General features: G+C 47.0%; 1 protein-coding gene across 1 annotated transcript in view; it reads left to right on the forward strand.

The window, feature by feature from the left end:
- The window catches only part of LOC144175800 (frequenin-2-like), a 559,531-nt gene that overhangs the window by 511,150 nt on the left and 32,651 nt on the right, over positions 1–15,730 (forward strand). Inside the window, exon 6 of the mRNA XM_077704804.1 lies at positions 10,569–10,657. Within this exon, the coding sequence (XP_077560930.1) occupies positions 10,569–10,657 (89 nt within the window). The remainder of the gene's footprint in view (positions 1–10,568; positions 10,658–15,730) is intronic.

Consider the following 15,730-nt stretch of genomic DNA (forward strand, 5'->3'; position numbering starts at 1 on the left):
CACGCCGATTGAAACTACGAATGTCTGCATCTTGTGTAGTGTCAATTGTACATCTTGTGTAGTGTCAATTGTCATGGTACCACAATGTTCGCCAGGTTTCTTCGATTTCAGAACATAGCTGGTAGCCTTCTTAGTCGTAGTTTTCATCATTCCCGCGGAAGCATTCTTATCTGGCCTCTTTCCTGGAGAAGGGAGTGTGCGATCTTCGTCTGCGTCCCTCAAGCCGACATGGAGGGGAACGGTCATCGAGGGGTCCATGAGTTTACGAAGATCACAATCGGACAGTTGTTCTTTTGTGGCCTTATCTTCGTGTAGCTGTAGCTGCTGCACTTTTGGTGTCATTGTCGCCGGTCTTATTCCGTGCGCACTCCTGTTGCAGTCACACATCTCCGAAGCATGGGCAGGCTTGTCTCGTAGTGATGGTGTTATACAGGCTGGGGCAGTTTTGCTTGGGTTTTCGCGGAGTTCTTCGTCCTCTAGATTTACATTTCCTCTTTTGTGGAAGTTCTGCGCACAGTCTGCAGGAAATCTCATGGCTGCATACCGGCACGCAAAGGAGCTTTCAAGCTCTTTAGTCGCGTAGACTTCGCCGATGACACCATCCGAAGCTAGCCCCTCGTCCAGGGTGTTTTCCTCTGGGGATGATGCAGCCGACGTGGATTGAGATGACTCTTTCTGGGCTTCTTTCCGCTGCTGGTGTGGTGTTTCCAGCATCATGTCGTCTTCCGTTTTGATTGAGGGAGGTTCATTCGTCTGTCGTATGCCAAGCGCCGTCGCAGCCGAGTGGTTATTCATAGAGGTACATGTCATCGTCGCGGATGATGATCGAGCCATGCTTGATTGTTCTTGGGGTCGATGATCGATTACCCAAATTTCCTTCGATGTCGTGGAAGCATTTTGTGTGCGAAGTCTTATTTCCAGTAAGGCCATAATCCTGTTCGCTTCTTTTACCGACTCTAGAGCGTCGTCATGTTGGTCGTCAGGTTTGGCTCCACTAACCAGTGCTTCCAGCTCCTTATTGATTCTCTCAAGTCGGTCGGCGCTGTACTGGAGCCTGGCAAATGAAACAGCGGCTTCGACGTCTTTCGTTTGCTCCAGTGTTGGCGTAACTTCGGCGATAAGCTTCTCATTGAATTCAAGAAGGCTTTTCTGGGCATTCTTTAGGCGGTTCCTCTGCCTCGACACCTCCTCCTCGCTTCGAGGTGAGCAATGCGGTCGAAGAGTTGATTTCCGCTCCATGGCTCACCTCGTCGTGTCCCTTGACGTCCCGGGTTTCGGCACCATGTGAAATAACGTCCACATCAGCGTTCACGCGAAGAAGAGGTCCTTTTCGTCGGCTCTACCTGATTTTCATGAATTTGGTGAGCGCGTTCCAGTTTTGCCAGCTTTTTGGGTTTCTGATAGCTTTTACCATCCCTAGGCTCGGGTTCTAGCAGGGGCCGTTGCGCAAAGCGCGTATTTCTGGCCCTTGGGGGCCCTTCTGTCAGTTAGGCTTAGCTGCTGCCATTCGTGCCTCCGCCAGCGGCGGGGGTATGTGGAGCGGCTAAGTCAGTGAAGCTCAGCACTTTGACTTGCGTAGTTTAACCTAGCACTGTGTATAGATCTCGATATGGCATCCAGGTGCTCTTCTGTGCGTTCTAATTCGCCTACGTGTAGCTCTCTTGGAACGGAAGATGTTAATCTTGTTGTCGCGGCGTGCACTTTTGGTGTCATTGTCGCCGGTCTTATTCCGTGCGCACTCCTGTTGCAGTCACTCCCGGGTTTCGGCACCATGTGAAATAACGTCCAGGGAGGCAATGGAGGAGGCCGTCGTGTGTAGAAAGCAAATATATTTACACTATTTACAAAGAACCGTTCAATGCACAGCCATCTTGTCGCCGCGCCTAGTCGTCTTCGTCTTCGTCGTCCAGGTGTCTGTTGAGCTTGGTGCGAGCTTCCTCTTCGTCTTCTACAAAAGTTTCTACAGTTATCGCTTAGCTAAACGTGTTTCTGCTACTCACGCTCAGGTCGGGCTGAGCGGACCGCTGGCAACGAGTGCGCTGCCTAAAACGTACAGCTAAAACTTTTAATCATGCAACTGAAGTGCACAACGAGTCTTCTTTTTGGTGAGATATAGCAGCGAAGGCATTCATTGGTACCCGTAATATTCCGCGGCAGATCCAAAACACGTGCGGCAAGCGTTGTCGACTCGCTCGGCCAGAGGCGATGCGTCGACTAAGAAAAAAAAAACCCGCCCGCATCTTCCCACGGGGGGAACTCGAGTTCCAGTAAATGCGTCGCAGAGTGGTGGGGCTATCACGTGAATGTTGCGTAATTGGGTATGGTTTCGGAATGCTTAATTGTTATTTCGTCTTTATTATTCTTATTTATTGAATGAAGTAGAAGCGAAGGCAAGGAGTGTAAAGTTAAAGTCTGTCTTTATTGCTTGGTGCCGTCAAGCAAAGCGTCAAGTCAAGCGAAAGCCAAGGAAAGACGCCCTTGACTGAATTCGTAACGCGCGCTCCGCCGCTTATATACACACCGCCCGCGTTCGAGGGAGAGGAGGACGGGGGAGAGACGCGCACCTGCGCCTCGACGCGACGCGCATGCGCAGTGAGCGTGTGGACGGCACCGACAACATCGACGAGTGACATCGCGAACCTAAGAAATGCTCTGCATTTAAAAAGCGCCCTCACTCTGTCAAGAATCTGCTGTATCGTTTCCTTGTTGGGTGCGCAATCCGTATGAAAGTGCGCGCTCGCCGCTCCTCCAGTCCGGCCGTGACCGGCGCTCCATGGTTCCCGTCGGCGCCCATTCGCGGCGCAGCGATGCAGTTCGGCCACCGCTCCCGTGCTACGTTTACTTCTGCACGGAGCTGGACGTGTGTGTGTGTGTGTGTGTGTGTGTGTGTGTGCGCGCGCGTGTGCGTGTGCGCGTGCGTGTGCGCGTGCGTGCGCGCGTGCGTGCGTGCGTGTGCGCGCGCGCGTGTTTACGCGTGCATGCATATAATTTTATTCCAAATGCTAAATTCGAGCTACAGTGATTCCTAATGCTTTATTTTACGTTCGTAAGGGATGTCGCACTGTTAAGGCTAGATCTATTTTTCTAGGACTGTTGTCTGTGGGTACGCTCCGAACTAATTTTGGTAGTCTGCCATGTCCATCGTGAGGAGCAAGCACCACGTCAAGCTGCAGCTTTGCAGACTGCATTTTTGTGTATGAAATTAAAAAAAAAAGTTGAACTAATGCACAGGCGACAGAATATGGTTTCTGGGCATGTCGGTGAAAATAAATGCAACAGCTGGACGAGGTTCAGTCATGAATAGCAAAGAACTGCTCAATAAAACAAACAATCGGGTATTCCCTCATGCACCGCATGAGATGTTCTCGTGACGTTAGTAAGTTACCTAGCTTGGGTCAATCAGTTTATTCCCAAATTGCTGAATTCGAAGTTCCATCTTGATGCAAACGTAAAAATTTCACTTACATATTGAAGTTAAGGAGTCTCACAACGCTCATACCCACGAGCGTCATCTCCCAGAAATACCTTCACAAGATGCACCAAAGCTGCGTGCACCGAGATACTTTTTGATAGAAAAGGCGGCCGCCAGATGACTATGGTGGACAGTCATTGTGCACTTCTGTTTGGCGCAGCGCTGTTGGCGCAGCGCATTGTGCTTAACAGCCTCGCAGCGCTGTTTGTCTCGCGGTTCTGCATTCGGTGCTCTTAGGTTAAAGCCAATACGTTTACGACAGACTGCTTTCTACGCTTTAAGTTATGTCTGTGCTGCTGTGACGAGTGCTGTTTTATAGAGGGATTTTCTTTTAACAGTCCACCTAACGCGCATTCCAAAACCAAACTAGCTTGCAGGATGAGCAAAACATGACCGGTCCTTTTGATTTTGATAATGTTTGACTCCATTTTTCTTGTGTACGTTCGCGGTGATTAAGTGAGGAAGAAGTTTATAACTGAAGGGGCATCTGAAATTTGATTTTTTTTTTCCACAAATGCTGTTCCTTTCAAGTTGGAATGGATGCCATGAATGTCTAATGAAGCAGAGTATGAGATCATATTGCTTTATGTTCAGGGTTCTTGCTTTTTGTATTTTATTTATTTATTATACCTCAAAGGCCCCTGTACAGGGGTTTTACATGAGGGCTGGACATACATTAATATTACAGTGGTTGAAAGTCAGTACAAAATTTCTTCGACGGCTTGATGAAAACGGATGGGACTGGAGTGGACCACGGCGTCGGCGGGAAAATCATTCCAGTCTTTGGCAGATTTGATAAAAAAAGAATTCTGATGGGCAGAGGTGAGCGTCTTTCCTAGGTAAACAGCCAATGGGTGGCGGACGCGGACATAGTGACGATGTACTGTTTTAATGACGGGAGCTGTTCGAGAATGATAAAACTTATGACACAAGCAGAGCCGCCTAACTTTGCGCCTTGTCTCTAGTAGAGGAAGATTAGCTTGACATTTTAGATTAGTGACGCTCGTGTGATAGGAATAGTCCGAAAAAATAAACCTTTCCGCACGGTTTTGTACACATTCAAGTGTATTAGATAATTTAGAAAGGTGGCGATCCCAGATTGCACATGCGTATTCCAGTTTCGGCCGTATAAGTGTTTGATAGGTTAGCAATTTGACCAATGTAGAAAAAAACGTAAATTTCGGCTCAAGTACCCAAGAACGCGATTGGTATCATTGGTCACGTTAGTAATGTGAGTTGTACAAGTAATATCCTGGGTTAAAGTTACACCTAGATACTTATAGGTTTTTACAGACGAAATGTTACAATTGCCAGTTACATAGCAATGCGAAATGTAGGCCGGCCTGCGATGGCATGACCCTGCTGGGGTTTTAGTAACCTTTAAAGACATTAACCATGTATCGCACCAATTTTTATTAATATTAAAAGGACACTGAAGTGATATGTAAACATTGCGAGATCGCTAGCGCAAATTGTAGTCCGGAGTCCCCAGGCCATGTTTCGACCACTCTGGGTGCGTTTCCGCGATTTTATTTAGTAGAAAAATTAATTCGAAAATGCTGTCCTCCTCTCTTTACGCTCGCCCATTTTCTGTGGCGTTTTCGTGTGACGCCGGGAGAAGCCTAGCTCGCAACTGGCTGCGCTACTGCACGGCTCCCTGGCCTTCAGACAGAGTCAGTCGGCCCAGCGTTTCGTCCGCCGGCCGCCGACGGGTCGTCGCAATTCGTTTGCTCAGTTGAAACGAAGCCAGGACACGTTTGTGAATGGAAGAATGTGCCTTTCTTTACTTGGTTAGTTTGTACACTGTATCTAGCTCGAAGTCAAGGTCGCTTCACACAAGCGCACATGCGACGCTTCGCTGACTGGTACGCCAGTAGGAAAATATAAGGCATCTTGAAGGCGGGAGAAGAGTCAGCGAAGTCAATATAGGTACTAAGGAAATAAAATCAACTGATATTTTTACCGTACAGCGTAAAACTAGGGGGCGGGAAGCAAGTTTTTGTGCTGGGCGAACAAGCACGGCGGCCAGCAGCACGACTACACATCTGCGAACGCTTTTCCGTCTAAGGAATGCAATTGCTAAACGTGAGATATTGTGGAAACTTGGGGGATGCTTACTGCACGAGCGCAAAACAAGAAATAGTCACCTAACCTGCTTGGAATGCTAAAACTAAATAAAAGTGTAAACTGGTTATACATTATATACCCTATATTTCCGAGGTCGGCAACGCTCGCCCGTGGCCGAGTGGTTTGGAGCGCTTTTTTCGAAGAGTGAAGCTGGGAGGGCTCGGGCTATCGCATATATACGTAAGAGAAATTGTTAATCGTTTTATGTTCTTCAGGGACTCAAATGACCCTTTCTTGCTAAGTTTTTTCCAAGTTGCACTTGCCAATGCTTTACCGCAGTTTATCGTTTCCTCATCCAACGAGGAACGGCCTACAATTAGAGGTTATCTGAAAGAAGTAGTTGACGCAGTTAGATTCCTTTCTGTGCGGTTTTCTTTGGATTATCTCTCAAATGTTTCCAGGAAGGGTTTGAAAAACGATCTGAATGAAATTCTCTTTCCTGTACCTCTGTACCGAGCAGTGTACTCTGCAGGCCGAGGACAGGATTTGTTGTCCAGGGTGAAAGCTATGGTAATCCCAGCCTCTGTGAAAACCTTCTTTTTTAAATTGCACACCAACACACTCCCTGTGAAAACATGGATAGAACAGCGAGGTCTTTTTGTTGCTTGGAACAACTTGTGCGTTCTTTGTCAAAAACCTGAAACTACAGAACATGTGTTTATAGGCTGTTGGGATGCCATTTTCTTTTGGGACGTCCTCATGAGAACCCTAAAGAAGGAGTATCCGGTGACACCCTATGGAATCAGGTTCCTCAGTGTAAACAATGAAGACGATGTACCGCATGATATGATCATGCTTTTAGGACCGTATAGTATCTGGCGCTCTCAAATGGCGGTGCGCCATGCGGATGTCAATGCGCAAACTGTTAGCGCATATTTCAGGGAAAAAGTGAACTATCTGTGCGAGTTGTACGAAGTTGAAAATCCTGACGCGGGAATTTTGCCAGTGCTTCAAAAATTGATATCATTTGATGTTTACAATAGTTTCCGCCAGCCAAAACATGGCAGGCGCTTTTTATTACATCGCTGACTTGTAAAAAAGTTTAAAAAAGGAAATAACGACAAAAAAAAAGTGGTTTGGAGCGCTCGGTATGTCAGCGCAAGTGTTTTGCATGTCACAAGTTCAAACCCCCGCGGGTACGTGGTTTTTTGTTTTATAAGTTAACTTTGTCGTTTTCCGCCGATGTTTTCTATACTGAGTTCGCCTTTTTTTTGGTCGCAACGTTCATTGCTCCACGAACTAGTTCGCAGAACGCGCGCAGGCTGGCACTGGTGCGCTAGCGAGTTCCCGTTGGCGTGCTGTTGCCATAAACACCGACTGCTTGCGGGCAGTGGGCACAGGCCAGAATCAACAGACCCTTCGCCTGGTGAGAACACGCTTTTTACGATACAGGCATGAGTGAGGCAAGCTCCAAATATAGGGGAAAAGCGCATGGCATTTGAGCGTCTGCGGGGACACGTAGGGCGTTCATGCACTGCGTAGGCCTCGGCTAGTGAATGCTACGATTCCAAGCCGTCCTTGGAGGCTTATCTTATGCATTTTACAGCCGACAACATGGCAGAAGCGCGGTACGATGATTACTAAGATATTGAGAATGCCCATCCAACAACGCCATTGGTTGTGTTTTACAGAACCGAAACCGAAACTTGTTCGATTGCTAACCTTGGGCATCGTCCAATCACGGTGCCCTTTCCTCCCAACGTCGCAGCCTTAGTTGGTGCGGCCGCCGCAAACTACGCATGGTAGTTTTTCTTCTTTCGCGCTTTGTAAAATAATTACCGAATTGTCAACCGACTAAATGATGAAAAGTGCGCTAATTTGAGCCAGTCTACGCAGTGCAAGCAAAAACGGGAGCTTGACAAATTCACTTCAGTGTCCCTTTAAGGTCGCGCTGGAGAATTATATTATCATTGCTATTGTAAATGGGTCGATATAGGACGCAATCATCAGCGAAAAGAGGTATTTTAGACTGGATATTAGTTGGCAAGTCGTTGATATAAATTAGGAATAGCAAGGGTCCCTAAACTGTTCCTTGAGGCACTCCTGAGAGAACGGGAGATAGGCTAGAAGAGTGCGAGTTGGCGAATACAAACTGCTTACGGTTAGTTAGAAAATTTTGCAACCAAGCGAATACAGCGGGGTCAAGGTTTAGACGAGATAACTTTAGAAATAATGTGTTATGTGGGACTTTATCATATGCCTTCTCGAAATCTAGAAATAAGGAGTCTACAGGTGCATTCATGTCCAGGTGAGTGCTTATGTCGTTAATAAATAAAGCTAACTGGGTGTCGCATGATAGTCCTTTAAGAAAGCCATGTTGACTGGGGTGGAAAAAGTGAATGGACTTTAAGAATTTTGTAATGTTGGAATAAATAACATGTTCCATGAGTTTACACGAGATAATAGTAAGCGAAATAGGACGGTAGCTGTTTTGTGACGATGGATTACCTTTTTTGGTACTGGAATGATCTTGCCCACCTTCCAGTCCCGCGGAACCACTCCAGATGATAGCTACTGTTGGAAAATGAGCGAGAGTATAATACTGGATATGTGTTTAATATTTTTGAGGATTTTGGAATTGATGCCATCTACGCCTGATGAAGAAGTGAGCTTGAGCGATTGAATCAGTTTCAAGATACCGTTAGCCTCAAAGGTAATGCCGGTCAGGATTGGGTGATCCTAGAAAGGAAAGTTGGGTAATTATTTATCGGGCTCCTTCGTGAACGCCGAGCAAAAGGTAGAATTTAAGTTTCGGGTAACATCAGACACTGGAATCGGACAATTATGTTCGTCATACAAGCAGATGTGTTTCGAATGGTTCGGGTTTATTGCTTTCCAGAATTGTTTAGGGTTATGCTGTAGCACGGTGGGCAGAAACGCAGAGAAGAAAGACCGTTTAGCTTTAGCCGAAAGCGACAGGAAACGTTTCTCAGATTGGCGATACCTGTCCCAATCACTAGCATTGTTTTTTTATTTTAGCTGCTTTATATTGCGGCTTCTTTTTGTTCTTAAGGCGTTTAAGTGAGTTATTAAACCAAGGAGACGTTGATCGTTCAGTCACAGAAATAGTGGGGATATATTTTTTATTAGAGTCTCTAATTTATTTTTGAAGAGGAACCAGTTACTTTCAACAGAACGGTCAAAAAAGTTTGGAACAAATTCTGCATAAAAATCCTCAAGTTCCGCATTCATACTACAGTAATCGCCTTTGTCGTGTAAGGTTATCGTTTTTCTAATTGGCGGCTGGACGGGCACATCGCCTTCAGCTGAAACGTGGATGATAGAGTGGTCCGATAGTCCTGGGTGATATGTAATAGACGAAACGCTATCTGGGTTAGATGAAAGCACAAGATCAAGGATCGCTGAAGTCTGGTCCGTCTGTCTTGTCGGATTTGTGACGAGTTGAGTTAAACCAAAAGTGGGGCACGTTTTAACAAAGTCAGCTTTTATGTTATGCCTCACAGTTGACGCTGCAAGATTTGACCAATTGATTGCTGGAAGGTTAATATCACCGAACAAAAGAAAAGAAGCCTGGCGATGGGAAGAAATTAAAGAACGAAGCGCTTCATGCAGATGAATGACAAAGGAATGGTCAGCGTCGGGCGGGCGGTAACAAACGCCAATGGTAATTGGGGGATAGGACGAATTACAGCGCACAAAGAGCAGTTCAAGTGGGGAAGGAACGTTTATGACGGAGCACTGTAAGCTTCTGTGAGCAGCTATCAGTACGCCGCCGCCACGTTTACCAGAACGATCGAAGCGAAAAATGTCAAAGTTAGGAAATGCAGATTCAATTTCGGAGTCGCTTATTGAAGCATTGAGCCACGTTTCGGTTAGAGCAACGAGATTACATTCCATGGTATCAATGAGGGCATGAAGCGAATCACATTTGGGTAGAACACTCCTGATATTAGTATAAAGACACGACAGGGGAGTAGCATTCGAGGGTTTTTTGCTCTTGATTAGTGGCTATACTTGGCACGGAACAACACTGTTAGAGCTGTGGTCAAGTACATAAGTTCTGTCGCCGATCGTAAGCTTGTCGTAACGATGTTTAAAAGATTTCTTTTGAGAGTTAGCAAACTGCAGCAAATTTTTACGGGCTAAGCGAGTGTTTGGCGAATAGTCTTCGGAAATACTAAAGTCCGTACCTTTCAGGTTCTTGGCGTTGGAGAGGATGGCGTTTTTAACTTTCAAGTGGGAGAACTTGACAATAATAGGCCTGTTCTTACCGGCAACAAACTTACCAAGCCTGTGAGCACGCTCAATATCTATAGGTGCCACATTAATTTGCAGGCTCGTACTGCAAACAGTTTTACAGAACTTTCTGACTGTTTCCAAGTTTCGTTGAAGCTACCTGTGACACCAAAGAACAAGAGGTTGGATCTCCGTGCCCTATCGTCAGAATCGTCCATCCTAGACACTAACCTGGCAATCTGACGCATTACCCTCTGCTAGGGTTCGGACGGTTTGAACTTCACTTTTTACGCTCTTTAAAAAGGAACAGTCGTCTTCAATCTTAGATAGTCTCTCCTTAATTTCAGTAAACATGAGATCTCTTTCGGAGAGTGTAGCTTGAATTGATTTAACTTCCGCTAGAAGAGACGCTTGACCAGACTGGAGTTGCTGAAGAAGTTTCACAATTTCAGAGGAATCCTCTGCAGTGGCAGCGCGAGTGTTAGGGCCAGGGTTCAGTTCAATATCACCCGACAACAACAACAATAACTCTGATATAACGCGGCAACAGTCACAAACGATAGCAACACAGCAGCATGAGCTGGTGTGTTGCTTGGCAGCATGGCGTTCTTATCTAGAGCTTTATTCCTGTTTTTTTTTTCTCGGCCTCATGAGTGCCTTCCTCGTAACACAGCTTGGCCAGTGGCTTTCATTCGCACTATGCCGGTTCTGAGGTCCAAAAACGCCTTATTCGGTGGCAACCTTTTTCAATTCCTCTCTCTCTCTCTCGCAGGGGCCTTCAAACTGTACGACGTCGACAACGACGGATTCATCACGAGAGACGAGATGTACAACATCGTCGACGCTATCTATCAGATGCTGGTGAGTGGGAGCAATGCCACCGACACCAGAAACGCAGAGTCCTTCCAATATTGCCCTCTCCCTCCGCATTTCCCAAGCAGTCACGGGCCTGACGGGACCTGCTACGCTGGCGTTTGCCCATCTCTAGAACCCTAAATGATGCGCAACCAGAGTCATGGCGGTTACCCGCTAGCCCCATAGCCTGATGTTAGCGCGATGGCGATTGTGCGCGGAGCCGCTGTCTTCTCCGAGGACCGCCGTCATGGCCTGCCCGTCGTTAGTCATCCGCCTCAGCCGTCGGGGTCACGCGGAGCCACTGGTCATTTGATTCGTGGGACAAGTGTGGCTCGTTAATCACACGGCGCGGCAATGCGCTGTTTGCGGCGCGACGTTTGTCATTTTGGCGGACCAGGCGCACAGTGCGGGTTAGCCAAAGGCAGCGGCTTAGCGTTTTATCCTGAATTTCGCCATGACGAGAAACTACACATTATGCAGTATTGTGGCCGCTCGGTCCTTGCTTGTACATCTCCGGTGCTTTCCTTCATGACGCTTTGGGTTATCGGGCAGTCGTGTTTTACTGGTGTTTTTTTTTTTACCGCAGAGTTCATCATCTCTTTTTTATTGATTCGTGTTTTTAATTTACCGCCTTTCCTATTTCGTGCGTTTTCGTCCTATTTTGTCTCTCTAGACTTCTTTCTTGAACTTGAGTTAGCCTATTTCGTACGGGTAGTGCAGCCAACCGGGTTACACTAGTTGACCTACCTGCCCTTCCTCCTTTGTTTATTTCTTTCTTTTGCTTCTGTTCGAGCTTTAGAGGCAAAAGATGAAGACCGTATGGTAGTGCTGGGGCTGTCCTGCATCCTTCGGGTATGGTCCCGTCTCCTGCACTTAATCTTCAGTTTCTTATGTTAGGGCACGGACACTGACTGACGGTTGGCTCCGAGAGGCTCACTGAAGCCGCCTTTTGCCCTTGAATAGCGCCGTGGTCTTGTCATCTTCGTTTCTTTCTTCCTTCTTTCTTTTCCTCCTTCCTTCCTTCCTTTCTTCTCTCTTTCTTTCCTCCTTCCCTTCCTTCATTCTTCCTTTGTTTCTTTCTTTCATATTTATGCCTTTCTATCCTTCCTTCCTTCCTTCCTTCCTTCCTTCCTTCCTTCCTTCCTTCCTTCCTTCCTTCCATCCTTCGTTTCTTTCTTTTCCCTTTGTTCTTTTTTCCCTGTTTTGTCTTTCCCTTCTCTTCTTTTTATTTTTCTTTTACCTTTCTGTCATTTCCGATTCTTCCTTTCTTTTCTTTTTTTCTTCCTTTCATCATCCTTTCTTTGTTTGTTTGTTTCTTTATTTCTTTATTTCCTTCCTCCTTTTCTTCCTTCCTCTGATTACGGTCACTTGCGCCGCGCACCCTCAATTCGAACGGGCGCATGTTATGAACCGGGAGAGAACAGCACTGCGAACGCTACAAACAAAGAAAAGCACTACTAGCTATTTGCTTAGAGGGGTTTAACAAGGATGCTAGGATCAAACGTGCTTCCTAACGGGCTTTATCCTCCGTATTGTTGAGTAAACAGTCATCCACATTGCAATCAAAATTTTCGCCTTTGTGTTAAGCAAGTACACTCCATCAGAAGCTATGTCCCCGACACTGCTGTAAGAAGCATGTGCTTAGGCAATAGACTCCTTCGGCGTATGTAGTGTTGGACGTGGGTTTTGTTATAATTTTGTGATTGTTCAGTTTTTCTTGGTGTTGAGAGACCCTAAGGTTGCAATCACCCTCTAAGCTACCTCGGATTTTGGGCGCCAGCCCAACAACTCCGGGCTATTCGGGGTGCTTTTTTACTTAACTGTGCGGGCAGTATGCTTTTATCAACCTACAAAAAGTGGGCGACGGCACTATGTCAATCTTCAGGGCAGTGCGTTTGGAGTCGTTAGACTAAGCGGCTGATTTTGAATCGAATCCCTCCAAATCAAAGCTCAAGAAGCAAGCATCGCTGGCAGTCCAATATCTTTTCCGTATTAGTTAGAAATACCGTAAAATACTCAAATTTCCAATGTCTTTCTTTGCACTTCCTTTTATTTTCTCTTTTTTTTCGTTTTAGTTCCTTTCATTCCATTTCATATATTGGTTTTCTTTTTGCAATTTTCAAGGACATTAGTCTGGACCTTTCGCACCATTCTCCTGCGTAAGGAAATAATGTTTGGCGCCTTTCGGAGCAAAAAGAGATGTTCTCTCGGACGCGGAAATACCCCTTTGCGGTACACAAAGCAAGCACTCCCTCTCCCTGCCCGTCCATTTTTTTTAAGAGTTATTGATGTTCCTTCTTCATCTTTAGAAGAAGATACCCCGAACAAAGCGACAAGTTAAATGTATAACCGTTTATAATTGGTTGGAAACACACCAAAGTACGCATGGTCTTAGGGCATTCTCTCGAATAACGCTAAGAAATTAAAATTGGTGGATATACACGTCGGAGGGGGCTGAAGCCTCGTGAGCAAACCAGCTAAGTACAGTCGCCAGCAAAAGTTTGCGGGATGTGCGGCGCGTGGCCGAGCGGCGAAAAACTGCATTGCTACGCCATCTGCAGCCAGCGAGCGCCGGGTCGAGGCTCAAGGAACTGGCGGGCTAGGCGCGCTTTGCGCATGCCTGTCCTTTATTTGTTACCGGGCATCTGTGTTCACTCGCTTGCCCGTGACATGCTCTCGATATTCGCGGCAGCCGCGGTGGCGCCGCGTGACCATCGCTGTCGTTCTGCTATCACTGGTGCTACAAAATACGCAGCCCGCGGCTGCCGTTTGCGCGGCGCGCAGCATTCAATAAATCTTATCTTCCAAGTGATGTAATGAATGGTCCACGACTAAATTTATTTTACAGGAGCTAATAAAGGCTACCTGTTGGAAACTGCGTACCTCGATGTGGTGCTTAGAAAAAAGTCGCGTCACCAAATTTAATCTGGCGGCAAAGCAAACTTTCTGGGGAAAGATCTAGCTCTCAATGTAATGTAGGTCTCATGTAAACATCATACTGGAATTGGCCGCAAGGACGACCGTTAGCATTACGCCGAATCACATTTACTTGCCATAATTAGTTTTTAGGGAAGCCGTCAACGATGCGGCATTTAATACATGACAGACTAAGGAGGAGGTACAGTTACCAAAAATGGCTGTAACTTGTTTTGTTGGAACTACCCCAAAGAACATTTTGTGATAATTAGCCCCTCAGATGACTACAACGGCAATTGTGGGTCAGCTGACAGTTTATCAGTGCTTAGGTTAAAAATAAAATAAAATTATTTCCTATTCAACCACCACTGCCTCTTGAAAGATAAGGCCGGGTTCAGACTGTCCGCAACTGTCGTAACTAACTTTAAAGAATGAGGTCATTTCATGTCTCAATCCACCGAACGGCTTGACATGCCGTCTTTTTACGTCCATGGATCACGATATGGCTTTTTCGTCGATAGTCTGAACATAGCCTAAGATTTATTCAAAGTTGCGCGCCGCGCAAACGGCGGCCGCGGGCTGCGTATTTTGTAGCACCAGTGATAGCACGACGACGATGGTCACGTGGCGCCAACGCGGCTGCCGCAAATATCGAAAGCATGTCACGGGCAAGCGAGCGATCAGAGATGCCGGGTAACAAATAAAGGACAGGCATGCGCAAAGCGCGCCTAACACGCCGGTTCCTTGAGCCTCGACCCGGCGCTCGCTGGCTGCAGATGGCGCAGCAATGCAGTTTTTCGCCCCTCGGCCACGCGCTGCACATCCCTCAAACTTTTGCTGGCGACTGTACGTGCACACTAGCCCCCGCGTGATTATTCGACGCGCGTGCGATTCAATGCCATTGAAGCACTTTTGTTGTACAACTTTTACCACGCACTGCAGATAAAATGGGGGCCACTGACCAAGCAGTAACGAGTTGCGACAGTCGCTATCGAGGTTAAAGTGTAAAAAAAATGGCAAGGATTATTTGGCCCATCGTTAATGAGGCACGCAAGGAACTGCGATGCCAAGTTGAAGACTCATTCACCGCACAAAAAACGCAGTGCTCGCCGTTGGAGGCCAATGGAAGGCAGTGTTGCAAGGTTTGACATGATCAAGTATCTTCGTTTGGTGAGCGTTTGCAAAGCTGATCTGCGAACCGATCGAACAGTAGCCGGCTGAGGGTGCATGCTCTCAACTATCCTGAAACATAAATGGCAGCCAGACTGACCGCTATTTCACGACGCCAGTGAACCTCAAGGAAGGAGGTCAGCTATTCGGTTCGGAACTCTGCAGCGCTAAGGCAAATGAACTTCCATATTGTCGACAGGGCATAGAGCAAAAGCCAAACGGCTAGTAGGAGGCTTAGGAAGTCTACGAGATTTCGCAATTTTCGGCCGTCAATGTTTCTTAGCCCAGCGGGACTCACCAATCGGCTGTAACTTTTTTATTTAATTTTAACGGTAATCGGTTCATTCTTTGCACGAGTGCAACCGCAGTCATGACAAACATGCTTCTGCAGTTACCGCCGCGGTGGCTGAGTGTCTAAGGTATTGTACTGCTGAGCACGAGGACCCGGGTTTGATTCCCTGCCGTGGCGGCCGGTTTTCTGGTGGAAGCGAAAATAAAAAATGCGTGTGTGTTCGAGATTTTGGCGGACTTTAAAGATCCCCAGGTGGTCAAAATTAATCCGGAGCCCTCCACTACAGCGCGCCTCATAGCATGTGAAGCGTCGTCGCGTTAAACCCCACAGCACGGAGCAAGAATATATAAGAGGCGAAACGGCCCATCGCGAAAAGCGCGGGCGAGCGACTTGATAATGTCACAATGAAAACCAAGGCGGAGCGTTGCGCTGCTGAGCACGAGGTCGCGGGTTCGATTCCCGGCCGCGGCGGCCGCTTTTCTGATGGATGCGAAAAGCAAAAACGCCCGTGTGCACGAGATTTCGGCGCACGATAAAGAACCCCAGGTGGTCAAAATTAATCCGGAGCCCTCCACTACGGCGCGCCTCATCACCTGCGTTGCGTCGGCGCGTTAAACCCTACAATCAATCAATCAAAACCAAGGCGGACTACAACTGCGACAATGAAGGAGGGCGTAGCGGCACCTGATGGACGAAATGAT

The sequence above is a fragment of the Haemaphysalis longicornis genome, unplaced genomic scaffold, assembly GCF_048455015.1.
Source record: "Haemaphysalis longicornis isolate Haplotype H1 unplaced genomic scaffold, Haemaphysalis longicornis Haplotype H1 scaffold_1, whole genome shotgun sequence".
Lineage (NCBI taxonomy): Eukaryota > Metazoa > Arthropoda > Arachnida > Ixodida > Ixodidae > Haemaphysalis > Haemaphysalis longicornis.